The following is a 14,729-nucleotide window of genomic DNA, read 5'->3' on the forward strand; positions in this document are numbered from 1 at the left end:
CACTGTCCACCCACCGCGCACCGCGCGCCGACAAGCCATGGCAGGTGGAGAGGTGGCCGAGACAAACCCTGCTGGATGGGGGATAATCTCAGCGTCCGAGGATCTCAGCTCGATAAGGTCTGATTTCACCAAGCCCGTTCCCTGGGCTGTTTTCTTCGACGGAACTATAGGTCACAACTAGTCCCGCCGTTCTTCACTCGACCGATCGTTCTCGCCATCTTTCCCGGGGTCTCTTGGTTACCTCTTCGGTACCGTTAGGTGCGCGCGATTCTCCGACTTCCGTCGCCTGCCTGCCTCGGGTATTCAACCATCCTTGTCACCAGCTCGGGGTCTGTGGGGGAGGCGCTACCGTTAGGTCCCGAGATGGTTCACGACAGAATCTCATTTCTCTCTACCCCTTCCTTCCTTCCAACCGTTCTCACCAACTGTTTTGCCTGTGAATGGGAGGCGCTAGAACACCTCTGTTACCTCCCGACATTGTCACCCGCCCGATGAGTGACCCTTTTGGTTACCGTTTCGTGGCACGCTTGTCCGACTTCGGGCACCTGCCTGCATCAGGTATTCTTTGTCACCAGCTCTAAGTCTGAACCCCGTACGCCTCCTACCTTCTAGAAGACGCCGAGTATATGTTCACGACAGAATCTCGTTTCTCTCTACCCCTTCCTTCCTTCCAACCGTTCTCTCCAACTGTTTCGCCTGTGAATGGGAGGCGCTAGAACACCTCTGTTACCTCCCGACATTGTCACCCGCCCGATGAGTGACCCTTTTGGTTACCGTTTCGTGGGCACGCTTGTCCGACTTCGGGCACCTGCCTGCATCAGGTATTCTTTGTCACCAGCTCTAAGTCTGAACCCCGTACGCCTCCTACCTTCTAGAAGACGCCGAGTATATGTTCACGACAGAATCTCATTTCTCTCTACCCCTTCCTTCCTTCCAACCGTTCTCTCCAACTGTTTCGCCTGTGAGGGGAGGCGCTAGAACACTACTGGTACCTCCCGACATTGCCACCCGCCCGCTGAGTGACCCGTTCCGAGCTGAGATGGCCCTTGTCCAACCTTACTCGCTACTTTGGTAACCGTCCCGCATGAAGTCTCCCAGCAGTAGCCGCTAGATATCGCACTACAATGTTATCACGACCAATCAAGGCAACCCAATTGACTAAAAACGATCTGATGGGCTTTCAGCGATTTGTCAAGTCTCGTCGTGTCTACCAAACTGCAACGGGCCAGCCCATCGCCCGACAAACCCTGATGTCAGGAGAGCGTGAAACGGGGTTAGGGTCTTCGCCCGCGAATGACACTGCCCTCGCAAAATCAATCGTATTGTCCAACTAGCTCAGGCGCTGGAAGATGTCCAGCGGAGTAGGGAGCTAGAAGGTGCCTAGCTCATTAGGGGAAGCCAGAAGTTGGCTAGCCAAGTCGAGAGGTTGGGTGCTAGAAGGTGCCTAGCAAAGACATTGTTTCAGACGTACGATTGATTTTGCGCGACAACCGTCACCCCCAGTTGAAGAACGAAACTCCGCAACATGATATCCAGCCATTAGAATTCACCGGACGACGGGCAGATCGTTGCAGAGTGACATCGTTGGTCGCTGTCATGGTCAACGCACATGCGGCTGCCCACCAGCGGCTTTATTTCGCTCGGTTGCGTGTCCCTGTGTAAGCCCACGCCTCGATAGATCGCGTGTACATAGTAGCGTGATACCATTTAGAAGCTGCCTGCATCATAAAGGACGGGAAACGACATACGATATATATCTCAAGCCAAAATCGTAGCATTTCCTCGCAGCAGAAGAACGGCCCGACCATCTCAAACTCTTCCCTCTTGGCACCATTCGTTAGGCATCCCCTCACCGTATCAACCTCACTCGGTCTGTCTGTCAATCATCCACCTCATTAGCCTCCCTGCCTTTCAGCCAAATCGCATTCCGTCAATTCCGTATAGCCGACCAAACAGCCCGAAATCTCCTCCCATCGCTCGCGAATCTACAATAGCGCTGCCGGCTAGCGCCGCTATCCGCAGATTTCGCGCAGACTAGGATGTCATAGGGGCAATCGTCCGTACCTGATAAGCTTCCCTCACTTCACTATAAGGTTTCGGCCTTTTAGCATGTGCGTGCTTAGTTTTCAACATCAGCACGGCACGCGTTTGGGCTAGCAACAGTCCCCGTCAAAGAGTTTCTGACCGCCTGCCTTCGTACTCTCACGGGGTCCCATCAAAGCCATCAACTGACTCACTGCTACCGACGTACACAAGGACTCGGGACACTTTCAGCCAAATCGCATTCCGTCAATTCCGTATAGCCGACCAAACAGCCCGAAATCTCCTCCCATCGCTCGCGAATCTACAATAGCGCTGCCGGCTAGCGCCGCTATCCGCAGATTTCGCGCAGACTAGGATGTCATAGGGGCAATCGTCCGTACCTGATAAGCTTCCCTCACTTCACTATAAGGTTTCGGCCTTTTAGCATGTGCGTGCTTAGTTTTCAACATCAGCACGGCACGCGTTTGGGCTAGCAACAGTCCCCGTCAAAGAGTTTCTACCGCCTGCCTTCGTACTCTCACGGGTCCCATCAAAGCCATCAACTGACTCACTGCTACCGACGTACACAAGGACTCGGGACACTTTCAGCCAAATCGCATTCCGTCAATTCCGTATAGCCGACCAAACAGCCCGAAATCTCCTCCCATCGCTCGCGAATCTACAATAGCGCTGCCGGCTAGCGCCGCTATCCGCAGATTTCGCGCAGACTAGGATGTCATAGGGCAATCGTCCGTACCTGATAAGCTTCCCTCACTTCACTATAAGGTTTCGGCCTTTTAGCATGTGCGTGCTTAGTTTTCAACATCAGCACGGCACGCGTTTGGGCTAGCAACAGTCCCCGTCAAAGAGTTTCTCACCGCCTGCCTTCGTACTCTCACGGGTCCCATCAAAGCCATCAACTGACTCACTGCTACCGACGTACACAAGGACTCGGGACACTTTCAGCCAAATCGCATTCCGTCAATTCCGTATAGCCGACCAAACAGCCCGAAATCTCCTCCCATCGCTCGCGAATCTACAATAGCGCTGCCGGCTAGCGCCGCTACCCGCAGATTTCGCGCAGACTAGGATGTCATAGGGGCAATCGTCCGTACCTGATAAGCTTCCCTCACTTCACTATAAGGTTTCGGCCTTTTAGCATGTGCGCGCTTAGTTTTCAACATCAGCACGGCACGCGTTTGGGCTAGCAACAGTCCCCGTCAAAGAGTTTCTCACCGCCTGCCTTCGTACTCTCACGGGTCCCATCAAAGCCATCAACTGACTCACTGCTACCGACGTACACAAGGACTCGGGACACTTTCAGCCAAATCGCATTCCGTCAATTCCGTAAGCCGACCAAACAGCCCGAAATCTCCTCCCATCGCTCGCGAATCTACAATAGCGCTGCCGCTAGCGCCGCTATCCGCAGATTTCGCGCAGACTAGGATGTCATAGGGCAATCGTCCGTACCTGATAAGCTTCCCTCACTTCACTATAAGGTTTCGGCCTTTTAGCATGTGCGTGCTTAGTTTTCAACATCAGCACGGCACGCGTTTGGGCTAGCAACAGTCCCCGTCAAAGAGTTTCTCACCGCCTGCCTTCGTACTCTCACGGTCCCATCAAAGCCATCAACTGACTCACTGCTACCGACGTACACAAGGACTCGGACACTTTCAGCCAAATCGCATTCCGTCAATTCCGTATAGCCGACCAAACAGCCCGAAATCTCCTCCCATCGCTCGCGAATCTACAATAGCGCTGCCGGCTACGCCGCTATCCGCAGATTTCGCGCAGACCAGGATGTCATAGGGGCAATCGTCCGTACCTGATAAGCTTCCCTCACTTCACTATAAGGTTTCGGCCTTTTAGCATGTGCGTGCTTAGTTTTCAACATCAGCACGGCACGCGTTTGGGCTAGCAACAGTCCCCGTCAAAGAGTTTCTCACCGCCTGCCTTCGTACTCTCACGGGGTCCCATCAAGCCATCAACTGACTCACTGCTACGATAAAAGGACCGGGACACTTCTCCATCGTCTTCGTAAATTCCTATAGCGAAAACCCCGAAATCCGCTCCTCCCACGCTCCAATCAAGCCTGGTAGCCCGTAAGAGTTTCGCAACAATCATAGGGCAATCGTCCGTACCTGATAAGCTTCCCTCACTTCACTAAAGTTCGGCCTTTTAGCAGTCGCGCTTATTTTCAACATCAGCACGCACCGTTTGGCTAGCAACATCCCGCAAAGAGTTTCTCACCGCCTCCTCGACTCTCACGGTCCCACAAACCTCAACTGACACACTGCACCGACGACACAAGACTCGACACTTTCACCAAATCGCATTCCGTCAATTAAGTATAGCCACAAACAGCCCCGAAACTCTCACCATCGCTCGCGAATCTACAATAGCGCTGCGGTAGCGCCGCTATCCGCAATTTCCGCACGACCTAGGATCATAGGGCAATCGTCCGTACCTATAAGCTTCCTCCTTACTAAAGGTATCGGCCTTAGCATGTGCGCGCTTGTTCCACTCCACGCACGGTTTGGGCTAGCAACATCCCCTCAAAGATTCTCACCGCCTCTTCGTACTCCTCACGGTCCCTCAAGCTCAATGATCACTTACATAACAAAATAGAATCGAGCACCGACGGAACGGCTCTGGCGATCTCATGTCCGAGCTCATTGCACTGATGTATAGGAACTCCTCTATAATCTCACTCACTATAAGGTTCGGCCTTAGCATGTGCGTCTATTCAAACATCATCACGGCACGCTTGGCTGCAAAAGTCCGCAAAGATTACGCCTCCTTCGTACTCTCACGGTCCCACAAAGCCATCAACGACTCACTGCTACCGAACGTACACAAGGACTCGGACACTTTCAGCAATCGCATTCGTATTAAGCGACAAACGCCCAATCTCCTCCCTCCCCACCATACCCAGCGCCGCTTGCAATTGCGCCTACTAATTCATAGCAACTCCGACGATAAGCTTCCTCACTCACTGTTCCCTCTTTACTGTGGTTATTTATCAAATAGCAGCACGGTTTGCTAGCAACAGTCCCACGTAAAGAGTTCTCACCGCCGCCATTGTATCCTCACGGGTCCCATCAAACCATCAACTGACTCACTGCAATCCGACGTACACAAGTGCTCGGAACAATTCACCAAATCGCATTCCGTCAATCCGATAGCCGACCAAACAGCCCGAAATCTCCTCGACATCGCTCGCGAATCTACATAGCGCTGCCGGCTCGCCGCTTACCCGCAGATTTCGCGCAGACTAGATGTCATAGGGCAATCGCTCCGTACCATGATAAGCTTCCCTCACTTCACTATATGCGTTTCGGCCTTTTTATGCATGTGACGCGCTAGTTTTCACACCATCAGCACGGCTCGCGTTTGGGCGAGCAACAGTCCCGTCAAAGAGTTTCTCCACCGCCTGCCTTCGTACTACACTGGGTCCCATCAAAGCCATCAACTGACCTCACTGCTACCGACGTACACAAGGACCGGGACACTTTCAGCCAAATCATTCCGTCAATTCCGTATAGCCGACCAACAGCCCGAAATCTCCTCCCATCGCTCGCGAACTACAATAGCGCTGCCGGCTAGCGCCGCTAATCCGACGATTATCGCGCAGACTAGGATGTCAAGGGGCAATCCGTCCGTACCTGATAAGCTTCCCTCACTTCACTTAAGTTTCGGCCTTTAGCATGTGCGCTTAGTTTTCAACATCAGCACGGCACGCGTTGGGCTAGCAACAGTCCCGTCAAAGAGTTTCTCACCGCCTGCCTTCGTACTCTCACGGGTCCCATTTCAAAGCCATCAACTGACTCACTGACAAATAATGACACCGACGGAACGGCTCTGGCGACTTTGTCCGAGCTCATTTACTTTAAAATTATATACCCCATAGCGGAAATGCTCCTACAAATAGATACCGCTACTCGCTCACGACACTGCCACCATTGAACGGAAAATGCCGCATCGAGAACAATACTGCCGAAATCAAATCCAGCATGTCATCCTTCTTTACGAACGCGGAAATGCGCACCGACCAATGATTTAAAGACGCTGACATCCCCCCCGCCCCCCACCACTCTTCCTCATTTGGCGCCCTCTCTAAACATATCAACCTACGAACGACTGCCACCAGACAGAAAGACACCATCTTTACCTTTCCTCTTCTTCTTCTTCTATTTTTTTATAATAACTATAACAAAATGAATGACCACTGACGGAACGGACTCTGGCGACCCTTGTCCGAGCCATTATATTTAAAATTATTACTCTCCATAGCGGAAATGCGTCCTACAAAAGATACCGCTAACAGTCTACGACACTGCCCCCATTGGAACGGAAACAAATCGCGTCCCAGAACTATACTGCCGGAACATCCAAATCCGCATGTCCATCCTTCTTTACGAAGCGGAAATGCGCACGACCAATGACGTATAAAAGACGCTGACACCCCCCTCCCTCCTCCCCCCATACCCTTTCCTTCATTTGCGCCCTCAACGATATCACCTACGACACTGCCCCAGAAAGAAAGACAACCATCTTCCTGTTCCAATTCTTCTTCTATGTTATTATTATAGAAATATAACAAAATGAACAGCCACCGACGGAACGGCTCTGGCGACTCTTGTCCGAGCTCATAGTGAACCAAATTATTACTCTTCCATAGCGGAAATGGTCCTACAAATAGATACCGCTATCAGTCTACGACACTGGCCACCATTGGAACGGACAAAATCGCGTTCCAGAACATAACTGCCGGAAATCAAATCCGGCAGGCATCCTTCTTTACAAACGGAAATGCGCACCCAATGCACGTTACAAGACGCTGACACCCCCTCCCCCCCAAACCTCCATTCCCTTCTTTGGCCCCTCAACGATTTCACCCTACGACACTGCCAGCGCATGAAAAAGGCAACCATCTTTCTATATCTCTTATTATTTTAATTTTAAAATTATAGCCAAACGATATAACGAGCAGCACGGGCCGGAACCGAGGCGAATACTCTGGCTCGCAGACTTTTTGGTCCGAGCTCATTTACTTTTACAAAATTAATACTCTCCATAGCGGAAATGCGTCCTACATAGATAGATACCGCTACCCTCACAGACATGCACCATTTGGAACCGATAAAGCCTACGTTCAAGAATAACTACCAAAAATCCAAATACGCGCCATGCCACGCTTAATTTAAAAAATACCTGTTTTGCACTAAAGTGCCCGAGCCCTGTCCGAAGGGGTTCGCTTTTGAAACAATCCCTTCTTTACGTACGGAAAAATACGCACACCAATAACGTTTAAAGTACGTGGACATCCCCCCAACCCCCCTCCTTCATTTGGCGCCCTCAAACAATTCCCCTACGACACTGCCACCGAAAGAAAGACACCATCTTCCTATTCCTCTCTTCTTATCATTATTAAATAAATTGACAAATTGAATGAGCACCGACGAACGGCTCTGGAGACTCTGTCCGAGCTCTTATATTTAAAATTTTACAATCCATAGCGGAAATGCCTCCTACAAATAATACCGCTATCAGTCTCGACACTGCACCATGAACGAAAAAATCGCGTTCCAAACATACTGCCGGAATCAAATCCGGCATGCATCCTTCTTACAAAGCGGAAATGCGCACGACCAATGACGTTAAAGACGCGACACCCCCCCCCCCCAAACCCCTCTTCATTTGGCCCCTCACGATATCACCCACGCATGCCACAAAGAAGACACCATCTTCTTTACTCTTATTTTATTTAAAATAAACAAAAAAATGACACCGACGACGCTCGGCACTTGTCCGGCCTTACTTTAATTATACTCCCATCGGAAATGCTCCACAAAAGATACCGTTCCCCTACGCACGCCACCATTGGAACGATAAGCCCGTCAAGAACTATACTACCAAAAATCAAATACGCCATGCCACAGTAAAAACGTTGCCAAATGCCGAGCCCGTCCGAGGTCGCTTTGAAACATCTTCTTAGAGCGGAAATACGACGACCATAACGTTAATCGGATCCCCCACCCTTCCTTCATTTGCCCTCACGATATCACCCTACGACCTGCCACCAAGAGACACCATCTTCCTATTCCTCTTCTTCTTATTATTATTATAATAAATATAACAAATTGAATGAGCACCGACGGAACGGCTCTGGAGACTCTTGTCCGAGCTCATTATATTTAAAATTATTACAATCCATAGCGGAAATGCCTCCTACAAATAGATACCGCTATCTGTCTCCGACACTGCCACAATTGGAACGGACAATGCCGCTTCGAGAACAATACTGCCGGAAATCAAATCCAGCATGTCATCCTTCTTTACGAAGCGGAAATGCGCACGACCAATGATGTTAAAGACGCTGACATCCCCCCCCCCCCGCTCCCCTCTTCCTTCATTTGGCGCCCTCAACGATATCACCCTACGACACTGCCACCAGACAGAAAGACACCATCTTCCTATTCTTCTTCTTCTTCTTCTTATTTTTATTATAATAAATATAACAAAATGAATGAGCACCGACGGAACGGCTCTGGCGACCCTTGTCCGAGCTCATTATATTTAAAATTATTACTCTCCATAGCGGAAATGCGTCCTACAAATAGATACCGCTATCAGTCTACGACACTGCCAACATTGGAACGGAAAAAATCGCGTTCCAGAACTATACTGCCGGAAATCAAATCCGGCATGCCATCCTTCTTTACGAAGCGGAAATGCGCACGACCAATGACGTTAAAGACGCTGACACCCCCCCCCCCCCCCCCCCCAAACCCCTTCCTTCATTTGGCGCCCTCAACGATATCACCATACGACACTGCCACCAGAAAGAAAGACACCATCTTCCTGTTCCTCTTCTTCTTCTTGTTATTATTATAATAAATATAACAAAATGAACGAGCACCGACGGAACGGCTCTGGCGACTCTTGTCCGAGCTCATTATATTTAAAATTATTACTCTCCATAGCGGAAATGCGTCCTACAAATAGATACCGCTATCAGTCTACGACACTGCCACCATTGGAACGGAAAAAATCGCGTTCCAGAACTATACTGCCGGAAATCAAATCCGGCATGCCATCCTTCTTTACAAAGCGGAAATGTGCACGACCAATGACGTTAAAGACGCTGACACACCCCCCCTCCCCAACCCCCTTCCTTTATTTGGCGCCCTCAACGATATCACCATACGACACTGCCACCAGAAAGAAGGACACCATCTTTCTATTCCTCTTATTATTTTTATTTTAAAATATAACAAAATAAATGAGCACCGACGGAACGGCTCTGGCGACTTTGTCCGAGCTCTTTACTTTTAAAATTATTACTCTCCATAGCGGAAATGCGTCCTACAAATAGATACCGCTATCCCTCTACGACACTGCCACCATTGGAACCGATAAAGCCACGTTCAAGAACTATACTGCCAAAAATCAAATACGCCATGCCACGAGTAAAAAAACTGTTTTGCACTAAAGTGCCCGAGCCCTGTCCGAAGGGGTTCGCTTTTTGAAACAATTCCTTCTTTACGTAGCGGAAATACGCACGACCAATAACGTTAAAGTCGTGGACATCCCCCCACCCCCCCTTCCTTCATTTGGCGCCCTCAACGATATCACCCTACGACACTGCCACCAGAAAGAAGGACACCATCTTCCTATTCCTCTTCTTCTTATTATTATTATTATAATAAATATAACAAAATGAATGAGCACCGACGAAACGGCTCTGGCGACTCTTGTCCGAGCTCATTATATTTAAAATTATTACTCTCCATAGCGGAAATGCGTCCTTCAAATAGATACCGCAATCCCTCTACGGCACTGCCACCATTGGAACGGACAAAGCCATGTTCAAGAACTATACTGCCGAAAATCAAATCCGCCATGCCACGAGTAAAAAAAACTGTTTTGCACTAAAGTGTCCGAGCCCTGTCCGATGGTGGTCGCTTTTTGAAATAATTCCTTCTTTACGTAGCGGAAATGTGCACGACCAATGACGTTAAAGACGTGGACATTCCCCACCTCCCTTCCTTTATATGGCGCCCCCTACGACTCTGTCACCAGAAAGAAAGACACCATCTTTCTATTCTTCTTAGTTTAATAAACATAATAAAATAAATGAGCTTTCATACAGCGCAATATCCACTAAACGTGCTCAAAACGCTTTACAAGGGGTCCCTGTCCAACAACAATACTTAGCACGTAGGACGAGACATACGCCTGTTAGGCGATATTACAATTTTTCGGACAGGGACAACGTTGTTAACTGTCAGGCATCCATTTTACACCTGAGTACGGTGAGATAATGTGAGTAAACAGTCTATTCCAAGGACACAATTATGCGCCGAGCAAGGCTCGAACCCAGGAAAGCGAGTGTCATACCACTAGACCACATAGCCTTCTTCTTCTTCTTCTTCTTCTTTTCTTCTTCTTCTTTCTTCTTCTTCTTCTTCTTCTTCTTCTTCTTCTTCTTCTTCTTCTTCTTCTTCTTCTTCTTCTTCTTTCTTCTTCTTCTTCTGCTACATCTTCATCGTCTTCTTCTTCTTCTTCTTTCTTCTTCTTCTTCTTCTTCTTCTTCTTCTTCTTCTTCTTCTTCTTTCTTCTTCTCTTCTTCTTCTTCTTCTTCTTCTTCTTCTTCTTCTCCTTCTGTGAAAACGAGACAGAATTTACAATAAAATTCAAAGTTTATTATTAAAAGAATTACAATTAGTATACCATTTTTTTTGAAATTTCAGGCAATATATAAATATATATGAGCTGTTTCACGAAACTTTCTTCCACGGCCGACTATATGTTCCCAGGGAGTGAGATGCAGTTCAACGTTGGTTTGTTGTCATAATAAAAGAAAAGAAATGGACTGTGGAGGCTTTTAGAAAATAAGGTTTTTGTCCTCTGGCCATGCTCGCATTTTATATGTTAAAGTTTTATCTTTAATCTTGGCAAAGGTTCTGTGAAACTCTGGGAAGGCTGTCCTGAGTGATCTTATAAGACATGGATCCACCGTCGTCTTCCTTCTATAGGCTCCTAAATAATGGAAGGCCATCTGAAGTTCGTCCTTAGTAAATTTATTCCTGGCCGTCACATATATCTGGGGGAAAATAAGAAAGAAAAGAAAAAGAAAATGTATTTGTACTAGAAGAGAATTAATCTACATGAGTGGGGAGTGGGAGGGGAGGTTTTTTTTTCCTCCGATTTAACTTAAAAATTAGAAAACCCCCTTTACATCTCCTTAGAGAGACCCCCCTCCCCCAAAAAACCACCCCCCCCCCCCCCACCCCGAACTTTCCAAATTATCTCCCAGTAGAAGCCGATCCTTTACTCGGTAATTTTTGTATTACGTAGACAAAGGAAACAAAGCCAAACTCATAATTTACTTACGCCTTTTAAGACCTTGTCTTCTCTGATGCAATTATTGGGGCACGTCTCCGGGTTTATTGCAGACAAAGTCTTTGTGAAATATAGCACACTTGTATCTGTTTAATTTAAAAGAATAAACATAGATATTTGAATCATCTAAAGCCGTGTGATTATTAGTTTTTATTAAAGAAATGTTTAATCCTTTACCGCCAAAAACCTCACACTATGACATTATTTTTTCCGAGAAAAGACCAGAAAAAATGTAAGAAAGACAGGTGCACCATGTTCATAATTAGTATTGCATACATACCGGGAACTACAGGAGACGACGTTGAGGACTCTACTGAAGGCAAAGCCTGGACGTCGGTAACGATGGGTGGCTCAAAATATACTCTTGACGTGCTGGGCTCGTCCAATCTTAACTCTTCACTTTGCAAGCATTGTACTGGAATAAAAAGATATAGATGAACTTCAGTACATATTTCATATGAACCTTTTTTTTTTAGACAGCCTTTATAAAGCATTTACCACCCCGCCAATTTACAAAGAATTACAATTAGTATACCATTTGTTTGGAATTTCAACAAAATAAATGAACTTAACTTCAATTTAACTTTTCCAGCAACATATAAATATATATGAACTGTTTGACGAAACTTTCTTCCACGGCCGACAATATGTTCCCAGGGAGTGAGATCCAGTTCAACGTTGGTTTGTTGTCATAATAAAAGAAAAGAAATGGACTGTATAGGCTTTTAGAAAATAAGGTCTTTGTCCTCAGGCCATGCTCGCATTTTTTCTGTTAAAGTTTTATCTTTAATCTTGGCAAAGGTTCTGTGAAACTCTGGGAAGGCTGTCCTAAGTGATCTTATTAGACATGGATCCACCGTCGTCTTCCTTCTATAAGCTCCTAAATAATGGAAGGCCATCTGAAGTTCGTCCTTAGTAAATTTATTCCTGGCCGTCACATATATCTGGGGAAAATAAGAAAGAAAAGAAAAAGAAAATGTATTTGTACCAGCCGAGAATTAATCTACATGAGTGGGGAGTGGGAGGGGAGGTATTTTGTTACTCCGAAGTAACTTAAGAATTAGATAAATCTCATTATATCTCCTTAGAGAGACCCACCCCCCCCCCCACACCCCAAAACACACCCCCCCCCCCCCACCCCAAACTTTCCAAATTATCTCCCAGTAGAAGCCGATCCTTTACTCGGTAATTTTTGTATTACGTAGACAAAGGAAACAAAGCCAAACTCATAATTTACTTACGCCTTTTAAGACCTTGTCTTCTCTGATGCAATTATTGGGGCACGTCTCCGGGTTTATTGCAGACAAAGTCTTTGTGAAATATAGCACACTTGTATCTGTTTAATTTAAAAGAATAAACATAGATATTTGAATCATCTAAAGCCGTGTGATTATTAGTTTTTATTAAAGAAATGTTTAATCCTTTACCGCCAAAAACCTCACACTATGACATTATTTTTTCCGAGAAAAGACCAGAAAAAATGTAAGAAAGACAGATGCATAGCCTTTCTTCTAAGACACAACTGTAGTAGTCAAAGTGTTGATAAAAACATGTAAAGGGAATTAATCCTTGGTATTTGTACACCCTATGTTATATTCTTGAGTTGCATCCCTTGAACAACACAATGGTTACCGGTTGGTTTGTCAGTTCATTACATCAACTATGCGCCGAGCGAGAATCGTACCCAGGACCTTATTATTATCATTATTATTATATTATTAATATTATTATTATTATTATTATTATTATTATTATTATTATTATTATTAATTATTATATATTATATCATTACATATAATAATATAATAATAATAATAATAATAATAATAATAATAATAATAATAATAATAATAATAATAATAATAATAATAATAATAATAATAATAATAATAATAATAATAATAATAATATAATAATAATAAAATAATAATAATAATAATAATAATAATAATAATAATAATTAATAATAATAATAATAATAATAGTATCACACTGTTACCTTTCAATGTGGGCTTTTAAGGTAGGTGTGAAATAGATGCCCGCTGGACCATATGTCTTCATGGTTTTGTGCTGGTTTACTTCTGCTCGATACAGATCATGATTTTGGTCAGTCTCGCGAGCCGCCTGAAACTCATCAACAGACAAGTTTCGCAAGGTTCCAAGATGGGACATGCTGCCTATAGCGAGAACAGTCATTAATGTGTCTCGAACTCTAGAGGTGTCAGCCCATGTGGAATCGTCCGTCAGGCTTTTCAACAAGTCTTTTGTTGCAAGGTCTGTGCTGCGGTCTTTGTCCTCAGGCCATGTTCGCATTTTATCTGTTAAAGTTTTATCTTTAATCTTGGCAAAGGTTCTGTGAAACTCTGGGAAGGCTGTCTTGAGTGATCTTATAAGACTTGGATCCACCGTCGTCTTCCTTCTATAGGTTCCTAAATAATGGAAAGCCATCTGAGGTTCGTCCATAGTAAATTTATTCCTGGCCGTCACATATATCTGGGGGGGGAAATAAGAAAGAAAAGAAAAAGAATATGTATTTGTACTAGCCGAGAATAAATTTACATGAGTGGGGAATGGGAGGGGAGGTATTTTGTTACTGTGAAGTAACTTAAGAATTAAATAAATCTCTTTACATTTCTTTATAGAGACCCCCCCCCCACCGAACTTTCCAAATTATCTCCCAGTGGAAGCCGATCCTTTACTCGGTAATTTTTATATTAGGTAGACTAAGGAAACAAAACCAAACTCATAAATTACTTACGCCTTTTAAGACCTTGTCTTCTCTGATGTAATTATTGGGGTACTTCTCCGGGTTTATTGCAGACAAAGTCGGTCACGATGGGTGGCTCAAAATATGCTCTTGACGTGCTGGGCTCGTCCAATCTTAACTCTTCACTTTGCAAGCATTGTACTGGAATAAAAAGATATAGATGAACTTCAGTACATATTTCATATGAACCTTTTTTTTTTAGACAGCCTTTATAAAGCGTTTACCACCCCGCCAATTTACAAAGAATTACAATTAGTATACCATTTGTTTGGAATTTCAGCAAAATAAATGAACTTAACTTTAATTTAAATTTTCCAGCAACATATAAATATATATGAGCTGTTTGACGAAACTTTCTTCCATAGCCGACTCTATGTTCCCAGGGAGTGAGATGCAGTTCAACGTTGGCTTGTTGTCATAATAAAAGAAAAGGAATGGACTGTGGAGGCTTTTAGAAAATAAGGTCTTTGTCCTCAGGCCATGCTCGCATTTTATCTGATGAAGTTTTATCTTTAATCTTGGCAAAGGTTCT

General features: G+C 45.5%; 1 protein-coding gene across 4 annotated transcripts; it reads right to left on the reverse strand.

Moving 5' to 3' along the window:
* Positions 1-10,708: 10,708 nt before the first annotated feature.
* LOC144960918 (uncharacterized) lies at positions 10,709-14,717 on the reverse strand. Of its 4 annotated transcripts, none has more exons than XM_078894300.1 (5): positions 13,479-13,583; positions 12,672-12,851; positions 11,711-12,374; positions 11,422-11,516; positions 10,709-11,131 (listed from the first exon to the last, which is right to left on the reverse strand). In XM_078894300.1, exons 3-5 carry the CDS (start codon positions 11,922-11,924, stop codon positions 10,913-10,915), a joined length of 528 nt encoding a protein of 175 aa, XP_078750426.1. In that variant the 5' UTR covers positions 11,925-12,374; positions 12,672-12,851; positions 13,479-13,583; the 3' UTR covers positions 10,709-10,912. The 4 variants fall into 4 exon arrangements, with proteins under 4 accessions (XP_078750426.1, XP_078750424.1, XP_078750423.1 ...); XM_078894298.1 differs by lacking the exons at positions 10,709-11,131; positions 11,422-11,516 and adding exons at positions 14,189-14,338; positions 14,497-14,717 and having other exon boundaries at positions 11,939-12,374; positions 13,479-13,923; XM_078894297.1 differs by lacking the exons at positions 10,709-11,131; positions 11,422-11,516 and adding an exon at positions 14,189-14,717 and having other exon boundaries at positions 11,939-12,374; positions 13,479-13,923.
* Between the last annotated feature and the right edge of the window lie 12 nt (positions 14,718-14,729).

This window comes from Berghia stephanieae, unplaced genomic scaffold (assembly GCF_034508935.2).
Source record: "Berghia stephanieae isolate SIO BIC M18660-M18661 unplaced genomic scaffold, UCSD_Bste_1.3 scaffold1058, whole genome shotgun sequence".
NCBI lineage: Eukaryota > Metazoa > Mollusca > Gastropoda > Nudibranchia > Aeolidiidae > Berghia > Berghia stephanieae.

Coding starts and splice junctions, on each gene's coding strand:
- LOC144960918 (XM_078894298.1), bottom strand. CDS start 13,893: ATGGACGAACCTCAGATGGCTTTCCATTATTTAGGAACCTATAGAAGG. Junction 12,852..13,478: donor CAAAACCATGAAGACATATG/GTCCAGCGGGCA, acceptor TTGGCGGTAAAG/GATTAAACATTTCTTTAATA.